Source organism: Pinus tabuliformis, chromosome 2_2 (assembly GCF_031772625.1).
Source record: "Pinus tabuliformis cultivar Carrire ecotype Pingquan chromosome 2_2, CPIR1, whole genome shotgun sequence".
Lineage (NCBI taxonomy): Eukaryota > Viridiplantae > Streptophyta > Pinopsida > Pinales > Pinaceae > Pinus > Pinus tabuliformis.
Window position 1 is genome coordinate 620,925,886 of NC_142300.1, and position 14,597 is coordinate 620,940,482.

The 14,597-nt window shown below is 36.1% G+C and overlaps 1 protein-coding gene across 1 annotated transcript; it reads left to right on the forward strand.

Moving 5' to 3' along the window:
• The first annotated feature begins 10,692 nt into the window (after window positions 1-10,692).
• LOC149194179 (uncharacterized) lies at window positions 10,693-13,801 on the forward strand. Its single transcript, XM_089407314.1, has one exon. The coding sequence runs from the start codon at window positions 10,737-10,739 to the stop codon at window positions 13,749-13,751; it is 3,015 nt and encodes a 1,004-aa protein (XP_089263440.1). The 5' UTR covers window positions 10,693-10,736; the 3' UTR covers window positions 13,752-13,801.
• Window positions 13,802-14,597: the final 796 nt, after the last annotated feature.

The window sequence follows — 14,597 nt, forward strand, 5'->3', positions numbered from 1 at the left end:
GTGATTCAGAGTTGGTGATCAAACAGGTAAAGGGAGAGTATAAAGCAAAACATCCACGGGTGAGAGCCTACAGAAATGCAGTCCTAGATATTATGAGAATGTTTCCTAAATATACCTTGACAACAGTACCTTGAACTCAAAATATTATTGCAGATTCACTTGCCACTGCTGCAAGCAATTTGAAGATCCCAATGAAATCCAGCAACAAGTTTGAAATTCATGTCAAACACCGGCCTGCTGTTCTGGATAATTTAAGGTATTTGCAAGTGTTTTGGGATGATAATGAAATCAATTCCTTTTTTTAGAATGAAGGAAAATTCAAGATTGCTTCCATTGATGATGATTGTGATACCGATGAACAAGAGATTGAGGTGAATCAGATGGAGGTATTACAGTTGAAGGATAACATTATTCTTAGAGGTCTCATACCTTTAGAGGAGCTCTTTGATCAGGATGATGTGGAGAGAAAACATACCTTGGTTCCTACAGACAAAGGAGTTGAAGATGTCAATATCGGAATAGCTAACAAGCCCAAGCTTGTAAAGTTATCAAAAGCATTATCTCCCGAGGTAAAGGCCCAGTATGTTAGATTACTTTCTGAATTTTCTGATGTGTTTTTGTGGGATGATTCAGATTTGAAGGTATATGACAAGGATATAATTTAGCATACTATTCCTATCAAGCTGGATCAAAAGACTTTCAAACAGAAGCTGAGAAGGATCAATCCAAAGTTGTTGCCATCCATCGAGAAAGAGGTAAAGAAATTGTTCAAAGCTGGCATCATTGTTCCAATTAGACTTTCTGATTGAATTTTGAATTTTGTCCCGGTACGAAAGAAGACTGGAGAAATAAGGTTGTGCATAGATTTCCGGAACCTCAACAAAAAGGATAACTATCCACTTCCAAAGATGGACCATATTATGCAAAAAGGAGTTGGAGCATCACGGATGTCACTACTGGATGGTTACTCAGGATATAATCAGATCTTGGTGCATGAAAAAGACCAAGACAAAACTGCCTTTAGAACACCTTGGGGAACTTTTCAGTATGCCAAAATGCCATTCGGATTGAAAAATGCTAGAGCCACATTTCAGCAAGAGATGGACATCACTTTTTCTAATGAGAAGGATGTTTTCTTAGTTGTTTATTTAGATGATTTGACGGTATTTTCTGGTTCTGATGATGAACACTTGCACCACTTAAGGATTGTCTTTCAGAGATGTAGAAAGTTCGGGATTTCTCTCAACCCCAAGAAGAGTCTTTTGCCATGGACGAGGGTAAACTCCTTGGTCATATCATTTCTAAAGACAGTATCTGCATTGATCCTTCAAGGGTGGAGGCAATTCAGCATATAGACTTTCTGCGCAACAAAAAGGAGATTCAGGCTTTCAATGGTAAGATGAATTTCTTACGCAGATTTATACCCAATTTGGTGGAACATTTACGTGAAATGACTAATATGTTGAAAAAGGATAGCACTGTGACATGGACCAAGGATGCCATGAAGTCATTCAATTTGGTAAAGTTTTCTTTGACCACAACCCCAGTCCTGATTACACTCAAGATTTCATTATATTTTCATTTGCATACGAAGTATACCATGGTTGCAGTATTAATGCAAAATAAAGATCAGATTGAGCAACCCATTGCTTTTTTTAGTAGGACTATTCAAGATGCTACCTTGCAGTATAATATCATTGAAAAACAAGCGTTGGCTCTCATAAAATCATTGAAGGATTTTAGAGTGTACATTCTACATACACATACCATAGCATATGTTCCTAATCTAGCAGTAAAGAATGTTCTGATGCAAATTGATCCAGAGGGAAGAAGAGGTAAGTGGATAGCAGCAATGTTGGAATATGATCTGGAGATTAAACCCACAAAACTGATCAAGGGACAAGGTTTGGAAAAAATGATGGCGGAATCAAATTTGCATGCTCTGGACATAAATATCATTGCTGCAATGTCGAAGGATGAGGATGATGGATCGCTCATTCAAGTCTCAGAAATTTTTCTCCAATCACCATGGTATTTTGATATAATTTATGTTCTTCAGCATCTTTCGCCACCTCCTGGAATGTCAAGAAGCAAAGGTAGATCACTAAAACTCAAATCAGCGAAATTCTGCATTTTAAACAGTGCTCTTTATTGGAAAGATCTGGGAGGGGTTCTTCTTAATTGTTTGGTTGAAGACAAAGCTCAGTAGGTGATGCATGATTTTCATAAAGGTGATTGTGGTGGTCATTTGTTTTGGAAAACAATATCTAACAAAGTGTTGAGAGCAAGATATTATTGGCCGACTTTATTTTCAGATTTGTATAAAACAGTTATGAGCTACCATGAATGCCAAGTTTGTCAAGGAAAAGGAAGTTGCTTTCTCTTCTTTTGAAACCAGTTGAAGTAAGTGCCCCTTTCCAATAGTGGGGACTTGATTTCATAGGGAAAATCCATCCTATATCATCAGCATAGCACCAATGGATCTTGACAACTACCAATTACTTCACCAAGTGGATAGAAGCCGTTTCGATAAGGTAGGCCACGGATACGGTAATTATCCAATTTTTAGAATCTAATATCCTGTCTTGTTTTGGTTTCCCTCACAAGATTATAATAGATAATGCAGTGACATTTAAGTCCAAAAAGATGGTGGAGTTCTGCAACAAGTACAATATTACATTGGGTCATTCCACAACATACTACCCACAAGGCAATGGATTATATGAATCGTCAAATAAGTCTGCAACATCAAGCGAACACCAAGACCATCGAAGACTCTGCACACCTTGACATGCAGAGGTGAAGCTTTGATACACTAAGAGCACATTCATTACTCAGCAGCACTGCAACTCAACATGGACACCACTAGCAGCAAGAACATACCAGATTTGTCATGTTGAGTCATGTCATGAGTCATCTTGGCCACATCGCTACTGTGGACCATACTGTTGTAATCAATGTAATGTAACATGGAAGTACAAGAGACCCACATGTAAAGTTGAAGAGTCATGTAAGTCAAATGGTCATGAGGAAAGTCGAACAATCATAAGGTTCAGTTTCACCCTTGACTGTATATACCCCTCATTTTTACATGCAAAATAATTTTCACCTTGGCTCCTCCCTGATAGCCTTGAGAGTTTGTAATCTTTATTTTGAGGAGTGAGAAATGGCTCCAACTCCCCTCTATCAGGGTTAGTGATGTAATGGAGTATGTATGTGTCTTGGAACTTTCGCTTAATTCAAAGGCTTATTAACAGGCCAACGCATTTTCACACGTGTATTGTATTTGTTTGTAAGACTATTATTTGGATGCTTGTAATGCATGTTTCTTTAACCTTTATTAAGATAGTTGAACTATTTCAGTTGTTTTAGTACAGGAGGAATCTTGACCTTTCCTATACAGCTATCAGTTAACTCTTGAAGCCCCTCCATTGCCTTCCTATCCCGCAATAGCTTCATGCAAGTCTTCAGAAAAGTAGCTAGTAGCAAAGGGTCTACCTCTTGCGCTTCATTTTTTCCACCAAATTTCTCCTGGCTTTCTGAGGTAGAGGCCTCCACGAAGCTCTTCTTGGATTCCATAAAATTTTCCTTGACCTAGTTTAGATCGAATCCAACCTCCTTCTTGGCAGTCTTATGCACCCAACCTTTAATTTATGGCTACTTCCCCTTATCTTCTCCAGTGGAAATACCATTTCGTGTCACTATATTAATGTTATGGTCCTCTTCACGGGGCTCCACCCTCGTCATCTAGATATTTTGCGTGGGTGTTTGAGTCTTATTCTCCTACATCTTGTCTATCAGTACTGGAAAATCTTCTATCACATGATAAAATTGTCACCAATATTGACAAGAGGGATGCGTTGGGCTCTGATAGTCGTGAAAAAAATGTCTTGCTTCTCTGTAGTTGTAACAAATAACTTGTCTACGACCTCTTCCAGCCCCTTCTCCTCTTCCTCTTCTGTGACCCTGGAATTCTCTGCACGCTACACCTGCACCTTGATCCTAAGGCTAAGTTTCCGCTTGAATTCTGTATGTGGGGGTCCGATCCATCATTAATTCGTAGCTTCGACAATTTTGTTCATCATGCCCAACCGATTTACAGAAGGTACAAAATAATTGTTGCGGATTCTGCACAAACTTCTGTAAGAGGTGACAATTGTTAGTTGTGTTCTTCCCAACTATTTGGCAGATAATGCACCATAAGGCTACCCCTGCGCTTGGTCCCTTGATGTTCTCAGGCTTCCAAGGAACAAGACCTCCTTTAATAATGTAATTTTGTTAAACTAGACAGTGGTCCTTATCATGACCCTCGTCTTTACACTTCAGGCACCACACTTCTCCACACAACATAGGCTAAACTTCCTTTCCTTTCTTCAAGCTCTACAACTCCATATGAAAGCTCCTCAACTGCGACTGGATCTGTTGTACTCCTATGTTTGTATCCTGCATTGGTGAAGCTTCTAATCTCATTGTGATCTCCATGGCTTCTGCTTTCGTTACTATTTTCTGATGTGACAATGGTAATTTGATGTTGAGTACCCGTGATAGTCATATTAACATGTTGAATTAGGCACTTTAATCTCTGATCGAAACCCCACGTGTACTCGTTTGTCTTCTGTTGTATCTCCTTAAGTTTTGTTACTGACTGTCCCTGAGATTTAGGCTTTTGAAACTCATTGTTCAGTGCATGTTGATTTTATGCCATAGTCGCATTGGGCTTATCTATACAAAACTTGATATACCAAGTCAACAGCCTATCCTGCAGTGTTGTGACTAGCTGAGCTTTCTTCATATTATCATTAGTGATCTATTGTGCCTTCCACATAGCATCTGTGACGAACCAGAACTGTTCGGGGTCCTCACTTCCCACCCCTTTAAATATTGGCATCTTCATCGTGTTCGCCATGTTAAATAGTTGAGTCGGAGATGAAGGTGGAGGTGGAGGTGTAGGTGTGGGTGGTGGAGGTGGAGTGGATGGATGAGGTATCCCTGTGATACCCTAGCTTACTATATGTAGCACGCTTCATGACGTTCTCAGAATAGTAACTTCGTTGTCGCTATTAGGAGATCCTAAAAACGGACTATATCTAGAGCTCGATTCTTCATTCCTTCTTAATTCTTTTCTGCGTCGCGTAGTCCCAAACATCAATGTAAATGCATAACCCTCTTTTCGCACAATAGCATCTTAATCCAGGTCTTCAGATATTTCAAGTACTTACCTCTTAGTCCCTTGAAGAATCCGCATTCTGCTTCATTGTAGCTGGTGGACGTATCGATTACGAACTCAGTGATGAATCCTCCTAGAATACGATCGATCTAGTGATCAACGAACCACATGATGTTATTTTCTGAAGCCTCCAAGCACTTCACCAGCTCTGTGGTCCACATAATAGGGAAGCCAAGTGTCCACATACCTTGACTATCTGCTAATTTGAACAACCACTCATGCACTTCACAAGGAAAAGAGCAGAATAATATTTTGTGCTCGTCTGTGAATATGTATCTATTCAGCCACTTTTCCTTAGACAAGCGTGGATTTCTATTCTCTTGAGCTGCAAACGTGTGTAGCTTTTGATCGATACACTTTTCATTCTCTTTCTTAGTGGGGAACCACTTAGCACACATTCCTCAGCAAGATCTCGGCCCTAGCAATGGAACCATTTGTTGGCTTGTTGGGGCTTGACCCAGGTCCAACGTTAGCTGCACCAACCAACAAAACTAGGTTTCGGCATCCAGAGGTTTGTGTGAAGGGTTCCTGTGGTCCTTAGGGACTATTTCTGTTTTCGCGAACCCTAATCTTCCCAGAACAGTTAATAACAATAAATCTCATAAACAACCTTTATATCTTCACGAAGATCATTAAACAGTTATAATATGCATAAATATTACAGATCTATTACTTTCGCGCATTAATTAAGCAATTATTCATATATTTTTAGGTACAGAGTAGAAATATATAAAGTGCAGAAATAAATATAGAGATGCAAGTGCACAAGATATGTCTCAAAACTATCTCTTTATTAGATAACCTTCAAAGTATAGACTTCTTCTCCCTGCGCACTTAGCTACAGGGGCCTGCACACTCAGCTTGCGGACTTACCAAGGTCTCTACGCACTCAGCTACAAGAGCCTTCCCCATTCACCTAAGTATAGGAACAAACCTTCATGCCTTATCTTACTTGCCCAAAACAATGATATTCTATCTTAGCATGACCTCTTAGACTCGCTATGACTCATCTATATAAAGCATTTTTTCTTAACAATACCATGGTTGACAGACCATGGGCCGATCATGGGCGGATCTCAAAACCTTCCCAACACCTACCTACCTAAGGGACTAAATCCCCTTTGGCTCATACTATCTTCGCACTCTCCCTCCGTAATTCGCAGAGACTTTACATTTATACAAAAAATATTCAAAATTTAACCCCAGGGACCCCATCCCAACAGGTAGATTTGTTACATTTTGATAAGGCTTGTTGCATCTCACGAGCGGACAAAGAGTGTTCACTAAAGAAAGAAGGAATGGCTACTAATGGTAATTTGAAGGATTTTGAGAGGGGAAGTCATAATCGAATAAAGAAAAATTCTAGAGTAGCTTGGATAAGGAGAATGAGTGAAGATGAATTTAAGAGAGAAATGATTGAGTTGAAAGTTGAATTCAATCATTTGAAGCAAATTCTATAGGAAAGTCAAGAGGACCAGGGGTATGGTTGGACAATGAAAAGGAAGGTGAAATGACATCCATATAGAGGAAGCAAAGACAGAATATGTATGACAGGTTGAAGGTAGAACTCAAAGTAGCTGAGTATGAGTTGATTGTTTTTTAACAAAATTTATTCGTTGATGAGAAAGAAGCAAGGAATGTTGAGGGGGAATTCATGTATAGTCTAATGGACTATGAAATTAGTTCAGATCAACATGAAGAAGAAGAAACTAAGGCATTGGAATAAAATCCTTATGTATTTGAATAAAACATTTTATGTATGTATGCAGGATTGGTAAGTGATGATCAACATTTAATTGAAGTGTTTATGCAGATTTCTAAAGAAATATAACTTTCAGAAGATATGGTTGAGATAGAGAAATTTTTGTGTGTTTGTGTTTGTTCACTATGAAAATGGTGAATTTGATAGGGAAGTTGTTATGATTAAGGAAGTTTATGTTATAAAGGAGGATGAAACAACACCATCTCAAGGAGATTATGAAAATATGGGAGATGAGGAATTACTAAATGAAGACATGCTCGAAGACCTATAGGAAGGTGTATTCGCCTAGGAATTTATAAGACCTATATCATGGCAGACATGTTGCACAGGAGATCGCATAGTTGTAATGCCTTAAGAGCTTGCATAGGCATACATGCAGTGCAAGCGGTGCATGGAGTCATCAAGCTATGGAATGAACCACTTGGAGAGGTACCAAGGTGGTAGGTGTACTTGTATCCTGGCTTGAGGGGGGGATGTGAAAACTTAGATGATATGGTTGATGAATGGGATTAGGTCAATCTCCCATAGTCGAGTTTCAGGGGGGGATTGTTATAGTGGATCTAGAAAACTTGACTCGATCAAGTTACACATGGCTTTTGGCTTCATATTTATGAGCACCCATGCTTTTTCGCATGGTATTCATCTCCATATGTAGTCTATTTAAAGGTTGATCAAACCCATGTTAAATGGTCTTAGTGGCCACTGGAAACACAACAATGATGTCTTTAGACACTGCCATCTTTCTCGATGCTCTTTGATCCTAACAAAAATGAACAACATTAAACCATCCATGGAAAAACATCAAAATATAACCATTATTGATATGATGATTCATACATTATATATTTAAAAAATAGCTTTCCTAAGACTCTCAACAGAAACCTGGAACTTGGAAACTAATGATTTGTGAAACTAATAGGGCAATATAAATAGGCAATAGGAGGAAAATTTCATCTACAACGATAATAAATCTAACATTTACCATGCTAAGCTCGGTAACAACAAAATCAATTCTACCAATCTTAAATAGTACATGATTACATCTAATAGCAAATTGAGTACCAATAGAATAAAATGTCAAACACTAGAACAACACCTAAATAATCGAAAATGACATATTTGACCAAATACTATATTAAGGATGTATGGACACCTATTCAACTCAAATCGAATTTCTCTATGAATGTTTCCCTTCATCAAGAACAATATTTCAGAGACTATCTACAATAATACATTCCTTAAGAAGGATCCCCACTATGATATGTAACAACTTTTTGTATGCTTATGTTCCCACCTTAGTTTGTTTTTCTTTTGTGTGTTGCATAACTATACTTGACATATAACTCTGTTTGATTAATAGAAACATATAATTAACTGTAATAAATTTTATCTTACCATAAAATTGGTAACTAAAAGAAATCATAAATAACAATTAAAAATTCTAATAACCCACACAAACTTCAAAATGCCAATAATGAACATTGAAGAAGGTTATATTTGGAAATCCCAACAATTACACCTTCTAAAACTTCCTTGCTCCATAACAATAGTAGCACTTGATGTTGTTGTGTTTTAGGGCCCACCCATGTAACATGCCCCAATGGTAAAATATTCCACTGAATGAGATATTTTGGTAGTAGCTTAGTATTCAAATTTGGATTGTATTTCAATGTCCATTTCAATTGTATTTCATTGTCCCTAAATTTTGCTTGATTATTTCCTTCCACACCCCCCGCCCACTCCTCCGATTTGCATTCCTTTGCACCTCTCGGTGCAATTACTAGTAGTATGATGTTATTATGTAATATATTATATAACTATCAACAATTCCATTAAAAAAATAAAAATAAAAAATAAAAATCAAATTATGAATTTTTCATGGGTGGCATTTATTTTTATTTAAAAAAATCATTTGAATTAATGATTTTTCCATACTTCTTGTAATTTATTGTTTAATATTCATTATAACCTTTTGCACAAGGATATATGAATTTTAATAAAAAGTGTGTTCATTAACATCTTGCTAGAGGTAAATCCCTTAGACAATGAGAAAATGGAGGTGTGAAAGAGAGTAGAATACACCTTATGTGTAACTTTAGCCATAATCACCAGTGACTCAAGTAAGGATGACAACAAGATGTCAAGTCTTAGTTAAAGAATTGAGGAATAGAGGAAAATGTCATCTTGTTGGATATAGATAATATTAAAAGTATTATAACATCTAATTTGAAATAAATTTTTGTGGTGTAATATAGATTTAGAAAATGAAAGGAAGCTAACATACTACAAAGAAGTGGTCATCCTTAATTTAGAAAATCAAAAATATCTTTTAATTCTAAATAGCACAAAGAAGAAAATCAACATTGCAAAACAAGAACCAACTTCTACGAGTTTCATAGTGAAATTTGACATTGGACAACTATCTAAACATTGTGGGATGCAAGAATATCTCATCTTTGTGACACTAAGAGGGTTGAAAGTGAAATGAACTTTCCCTAAAGTGCCTCACATATATCCAAATAAAAATTCAATTTCAAAATATTTGTTACAACTTTCTTAACCTCTCAAATCATCAAAAATAGTAATTTTGTAACTCTTCTTTTAATATTTAATTTAATACAAAATAAAGTTAATCCTAAAATTTTTATCAAAATAAGAATGAATGGAAAAAGTCTAAAATCAAAACTAAATAATCTCATACCATTTTTTAATGCCATAAATTAATTATAATTTCAATAGATATAATCATTATATAATCATTAATACCAAAGATTTTGTTAATAAACTATAACATTAAATAGATTAGAAAATAAAAAAATAAACGACTTACATACACATTATAATTATTTGACATAGACAGCAACCCTATTAAATTTAAAAAATTTAAAAAATATAAAATTAAAACTATTAATATGAAACTGAAAATATTATTATATATGATAAGATATAATTTTTTTAATAAATATTAAAATTAGTAACACACATTCAACCCTATATAATAAATATATTTATTAGAAGAAGAATATTATTATTTTTTAATAAATAATAAAACACTTTACTATGCAATAGAAATGCACACTTTAATGGTAATTGTAGTTTCAATATAAATATTATCGTTGTTTGAAGTTAAATAATGAGGAGACGCCAATTAAATAAATTGATCCGGGAGAGCCTTTTCCATGTTTATTGCCACAAACGCCTTTATATGAAGTCAATAAATTATTAAACCAAAAACAATAAAAAAATTATTTAATTTACTTTCCTGACTGCATAATTTTCGGGTCTGTTATGAATTATTGCTCCGCAAAGACCGCAACAAAGCATAGGACTGAATTGACAGAGCACAATTTTCAGGTCTTTGGTTACTTCTTTCATTTTAGCTGTTAATATCCTTTTAGTTGTTAATGCCCTTTTCCACCACAAACGACAAACGACTTTATACGAGTTTCTCGCAATTGAAGTGACGCCCGTATATCCCGCTCGATACGGCCTTTTTCCATTTGAATTTCTTTTTAGCTGTTCATGCCTTTTTCCATGTTATTGCCGCGGCCCTCGCCCACCACAAACGACGAACGACTTTATACGAGTTTCTCGCAATTGAGGTGACACCACCAACGGATTTCCATTAATAAATTAATTGCCTTTACGACGACCTGGGTCAATATCTTCTCTATATATATCTATCTTTGTGTTACCAACATCATAACAACTGTGAGGGACGTTTGCGTTTCAATTAAGAGCGCAGAAATGGATCATAAAACACTTGCTCTCTGCAACATCATCATGCTCTCTCTTATATTCGCAGCCTCTCTTATTGCTGCTGCTGATCATTCAAGCTGGAACCCATTGGAGGACGAGGGTAGTGCGCTGGAGGAAGGTCAGCATGAAAGGGACTTGGACGCCCTTCTATCCTTTAAAAAGCATATCAAAAGCGACCCAGCGGGGAAGCTGCGCAACTGGACAGTTCAGAATTCAAAGCAGCTATGCTCCAACTGGTATGGTATTCGCTGCACTCAACACTCTAGAACAGTTATTGCCATACTACTTCCTGTTCCCATCATAATAATCTATGGGGAGTATTCGGGGGATCCTAAATACCAACTGGGAGGTACCGTCTCGCCCTCTCTTGGCAGCCTTTCTTCCTTACAGACGTTGAATCTTTGTGGCAATAATTTCAAAGGAGTGATTCCACCTGAACTCGGGCAGCTTCAAGCCCTCAGATTACTTAACCTCAGCTTTAATAAGATGCTTGAAGGATCTATTCCACCTTCATTGTCTAATTGCACAGCCCTTCGAAGGATCGACCTTTCAGGGAACTGGTTCTTGAATGGAACGATGCCATCTGAGTTTGGTCGTCTAGTCCACTTGGAACATCTCAGCTTGTACCAGACTGGTCTGAGTGGAAGTATTCCAGCTTCATTGTCTAATTGCACAGCCCTTCGATGGATCGACCTTTCATTTAACTCGTTGAATGGGACGATGCCATCTGAGTTTGGTCGTCTAGTCCACTTGGAACATCTCGACTTCGGGTACAATGGCCTGAGTGGAAGTATTCCAGCTTCATTGTCTAATTGCACAGCGCTTCGATGGATTGACCTTTCATCTAATCTTCGATTGATCGACCTTTTTTCATACAACTCCTTGAATGGGATGATGCCATCTGAGTTTGGTCGTCTAGTCAACTTGGAACATCTCGACTTCCAGAACAATGATCTGAGTGGAAGTATTCCAACTTCTCTGAGCAACTGCACATCGCTTCAAGAGTTGTGGCTTCAAAAAAACTCTTTCAGTGGTTCAATCCCTCCGGTTCTGGGCAATCCTAATCGGCTGTCGTCCATCGACTTATCCTGGAATCAGTTAAGTGGGGGAATTCCATCTCTGGTCAATTACACCCAGCTATTGCACATCGACTTAAGTTGGAACAACTTGAGCGGAAGAATTCCAGTGGAATTGGGGTTTCTACAACAGCTACAGACCCTGGATTTAAGTTCTAACAAATTGGAGAACATTATTCCTCCGGGAAACTGCTCGTCCCTCAAGAATTTATCTTTGGGGAACAATCGATTGTCGGGCAGCCTACCACCTGAGTTGGGTAAATTGAGGGAGCTCACTCACCTTTCAATCCATGGACTATGTGATACTCTTCCGTCCTTTGATCGTCCTCATATTGAGCGTGTTCCGTCCGTTGGTGATTATTCTGATTATAATTGTGCTCGTGGCAATATTTCAGGTTCTATCCCTTTTGAAATTGGAAATTGCAGTAATCTCTCTGCTTTGTATCTTCAATCAACTATGCTCACCGGGGCCATACCTGAAACCATTACAAGATTGAAGAAGCTTACAGTTCTTGCCCTTGGTGCCAACCAGATCACGGGTACAATTCCTCAGGAAATAGAAAAGCTCCAATCCCTTGAATTCTTGTATTTATTTTCAAACAAATTAACTGGACACATTCCAGATAGCATAGGTCACTTAAAATTTCTTAGGTACCTAGACTTGAGTAGGAATAATATGTCAGGCAATATTCCTTTTCATAAATTTAGTGGATTGGCTTCCCTACAAACTTTGATTTTATCACAAAACAACTTTACTGGGAACATTCCTAAAGTCATAGGAAATCTCAAATATTTAGATACCATAGATATGTCCAATAATAATAATATCTGTGGGAGCATTCCTAAAACTATAGAAAAGCTCCAATTTCTTTTCATTATAGATATATCAAAAAATTCATTTAGTGGAGCTTTGGTTACTATAAACTTTCCAAATTCTTTAAAATATTTTTCAGCTCACTCTAACAATTTTTCAGGAACTTTTCCAATGTCTTTGGCCATGTGTTTATTGTTGGATTTAAGGAAAAATCAATTAGAGGGTGAGCTGCCTCAACACATTGGAAATTTTGGAAACGTAGATGGAGAACTTGGAAACTTACAAGTGCTAAGTATCAGTTATAATAACTTCCATGGTGGTATTCCCAAGTCAATCACAAATCTCACCTACCTACAAGTGTTGGATTTATCCAACAACAAATTCAATGGAGAAATACCCTTTCATCTTGAGAGACTCAAGGGATTTACAATCAATGTCACATCTTCAGGGTTTGAAGAGAAGATTGAAGTACCATTTTCCATTATCATTAAAAGAAGTGAATATACTCTCACATATGTGCTTTCTACAAATACAATTATTGACTTGTCAAGCAATAATTTTACAGGAGGAATCCCTGCAAGCATAGGGAGTCTATGTAGCTTGAGATTGTTGAATTTATCAGGGAACCAATTGGAAGGACAAATTCCTGCATCACTTAGTAACATATCTACTTTGGAGCAGTTGGACTTGTCCAAAAATAAGTTGACTGGAGAGATTCCTCAAGAGCTCTCTAAATTGTCAATGTTGGCAGTTTTTGATGTTTCATTTAATAGCTTATGTGGCACAATCCCAACAGGGACACAATTTTCTACATTCAATGTAACATCATTTCAAAAGAATAAATGCTTAAGAGGGTGTCCTTTAAATCCATGCAATGTAAAGAGAGTGCCAATGGCAGAAGGAAATAATGGTAAAAGTAAGCATATCAAAGTGGGATGGCTAAGTCATTTGGATGAAAAAATGTCATTATTGGCATTAGCTATGGGAGTCGGGATTGGATTTGGGGGAGTGGTTGCTATGTTTATATTGTGGGAAAGAGCTAGACATTGGGTGTTGGGTTTACCTCCCAGTAAATCACAAGCTTTTTATGGAGAATATCGACTCCCTACATAGAAACAATGTAAAGATGTTTTGGTTTGTATTTCAATGTTTTGAAATAAAGATGCTATGGTTTGTATAGGTTGTATCCGACTCTTTCAAAATAGAAATACTTTCTTTACTATTTGAATTTTTCAAAATAGTCAAGATATTGTAAATAAAATAATTTATAAGATATCTAAAATAATAAGAAAGAATATATTTTATTACTCTGAAGTGTTTAAAGAATTAATAACTACAAATAACAACACAATATTTTTTTAATTTCCACAATATTTCTCAATTAAATCCACTATCATAATAACATTTAATAAACATGATAATAAAATAATTATTTAAAAAAAACATTCATATAACCATTACTATTATAATAACATTTTATTAATTTTCAAAATTATATATATATTAAAATTCATACTGATATTGGATTATCTTTATAAATAAAAAATATAATATTTTATCATTATTGTTTTATTGTTCAATTTTCTCATATTTAATTATTTTATATTTACTTTATAAATACCATCAACACTCTACTTTTACCATCCCATTACTATTATAATAGCATGTTATTCATTTTCAAAATTATATATATTAAAATTCGTACTAATATTGGATTATCTTTATAAATAAAAAATATAATATTTTATCATTATTATTTTATTGTTCAATTCTCTCATATTTAATTATTTTATATTTACTTTATAAATACATCAACACTCTACTTTTACCATCAGCGCTCTACTTCGTTACTTACTACACTAATCAAATTGACACAGAAAAAGAAAAATGAAAAAAAATGAGATTTGACAATTTCTTAGTGGACATTGAACTACTTCACATGTACCATCTTTAAATTTA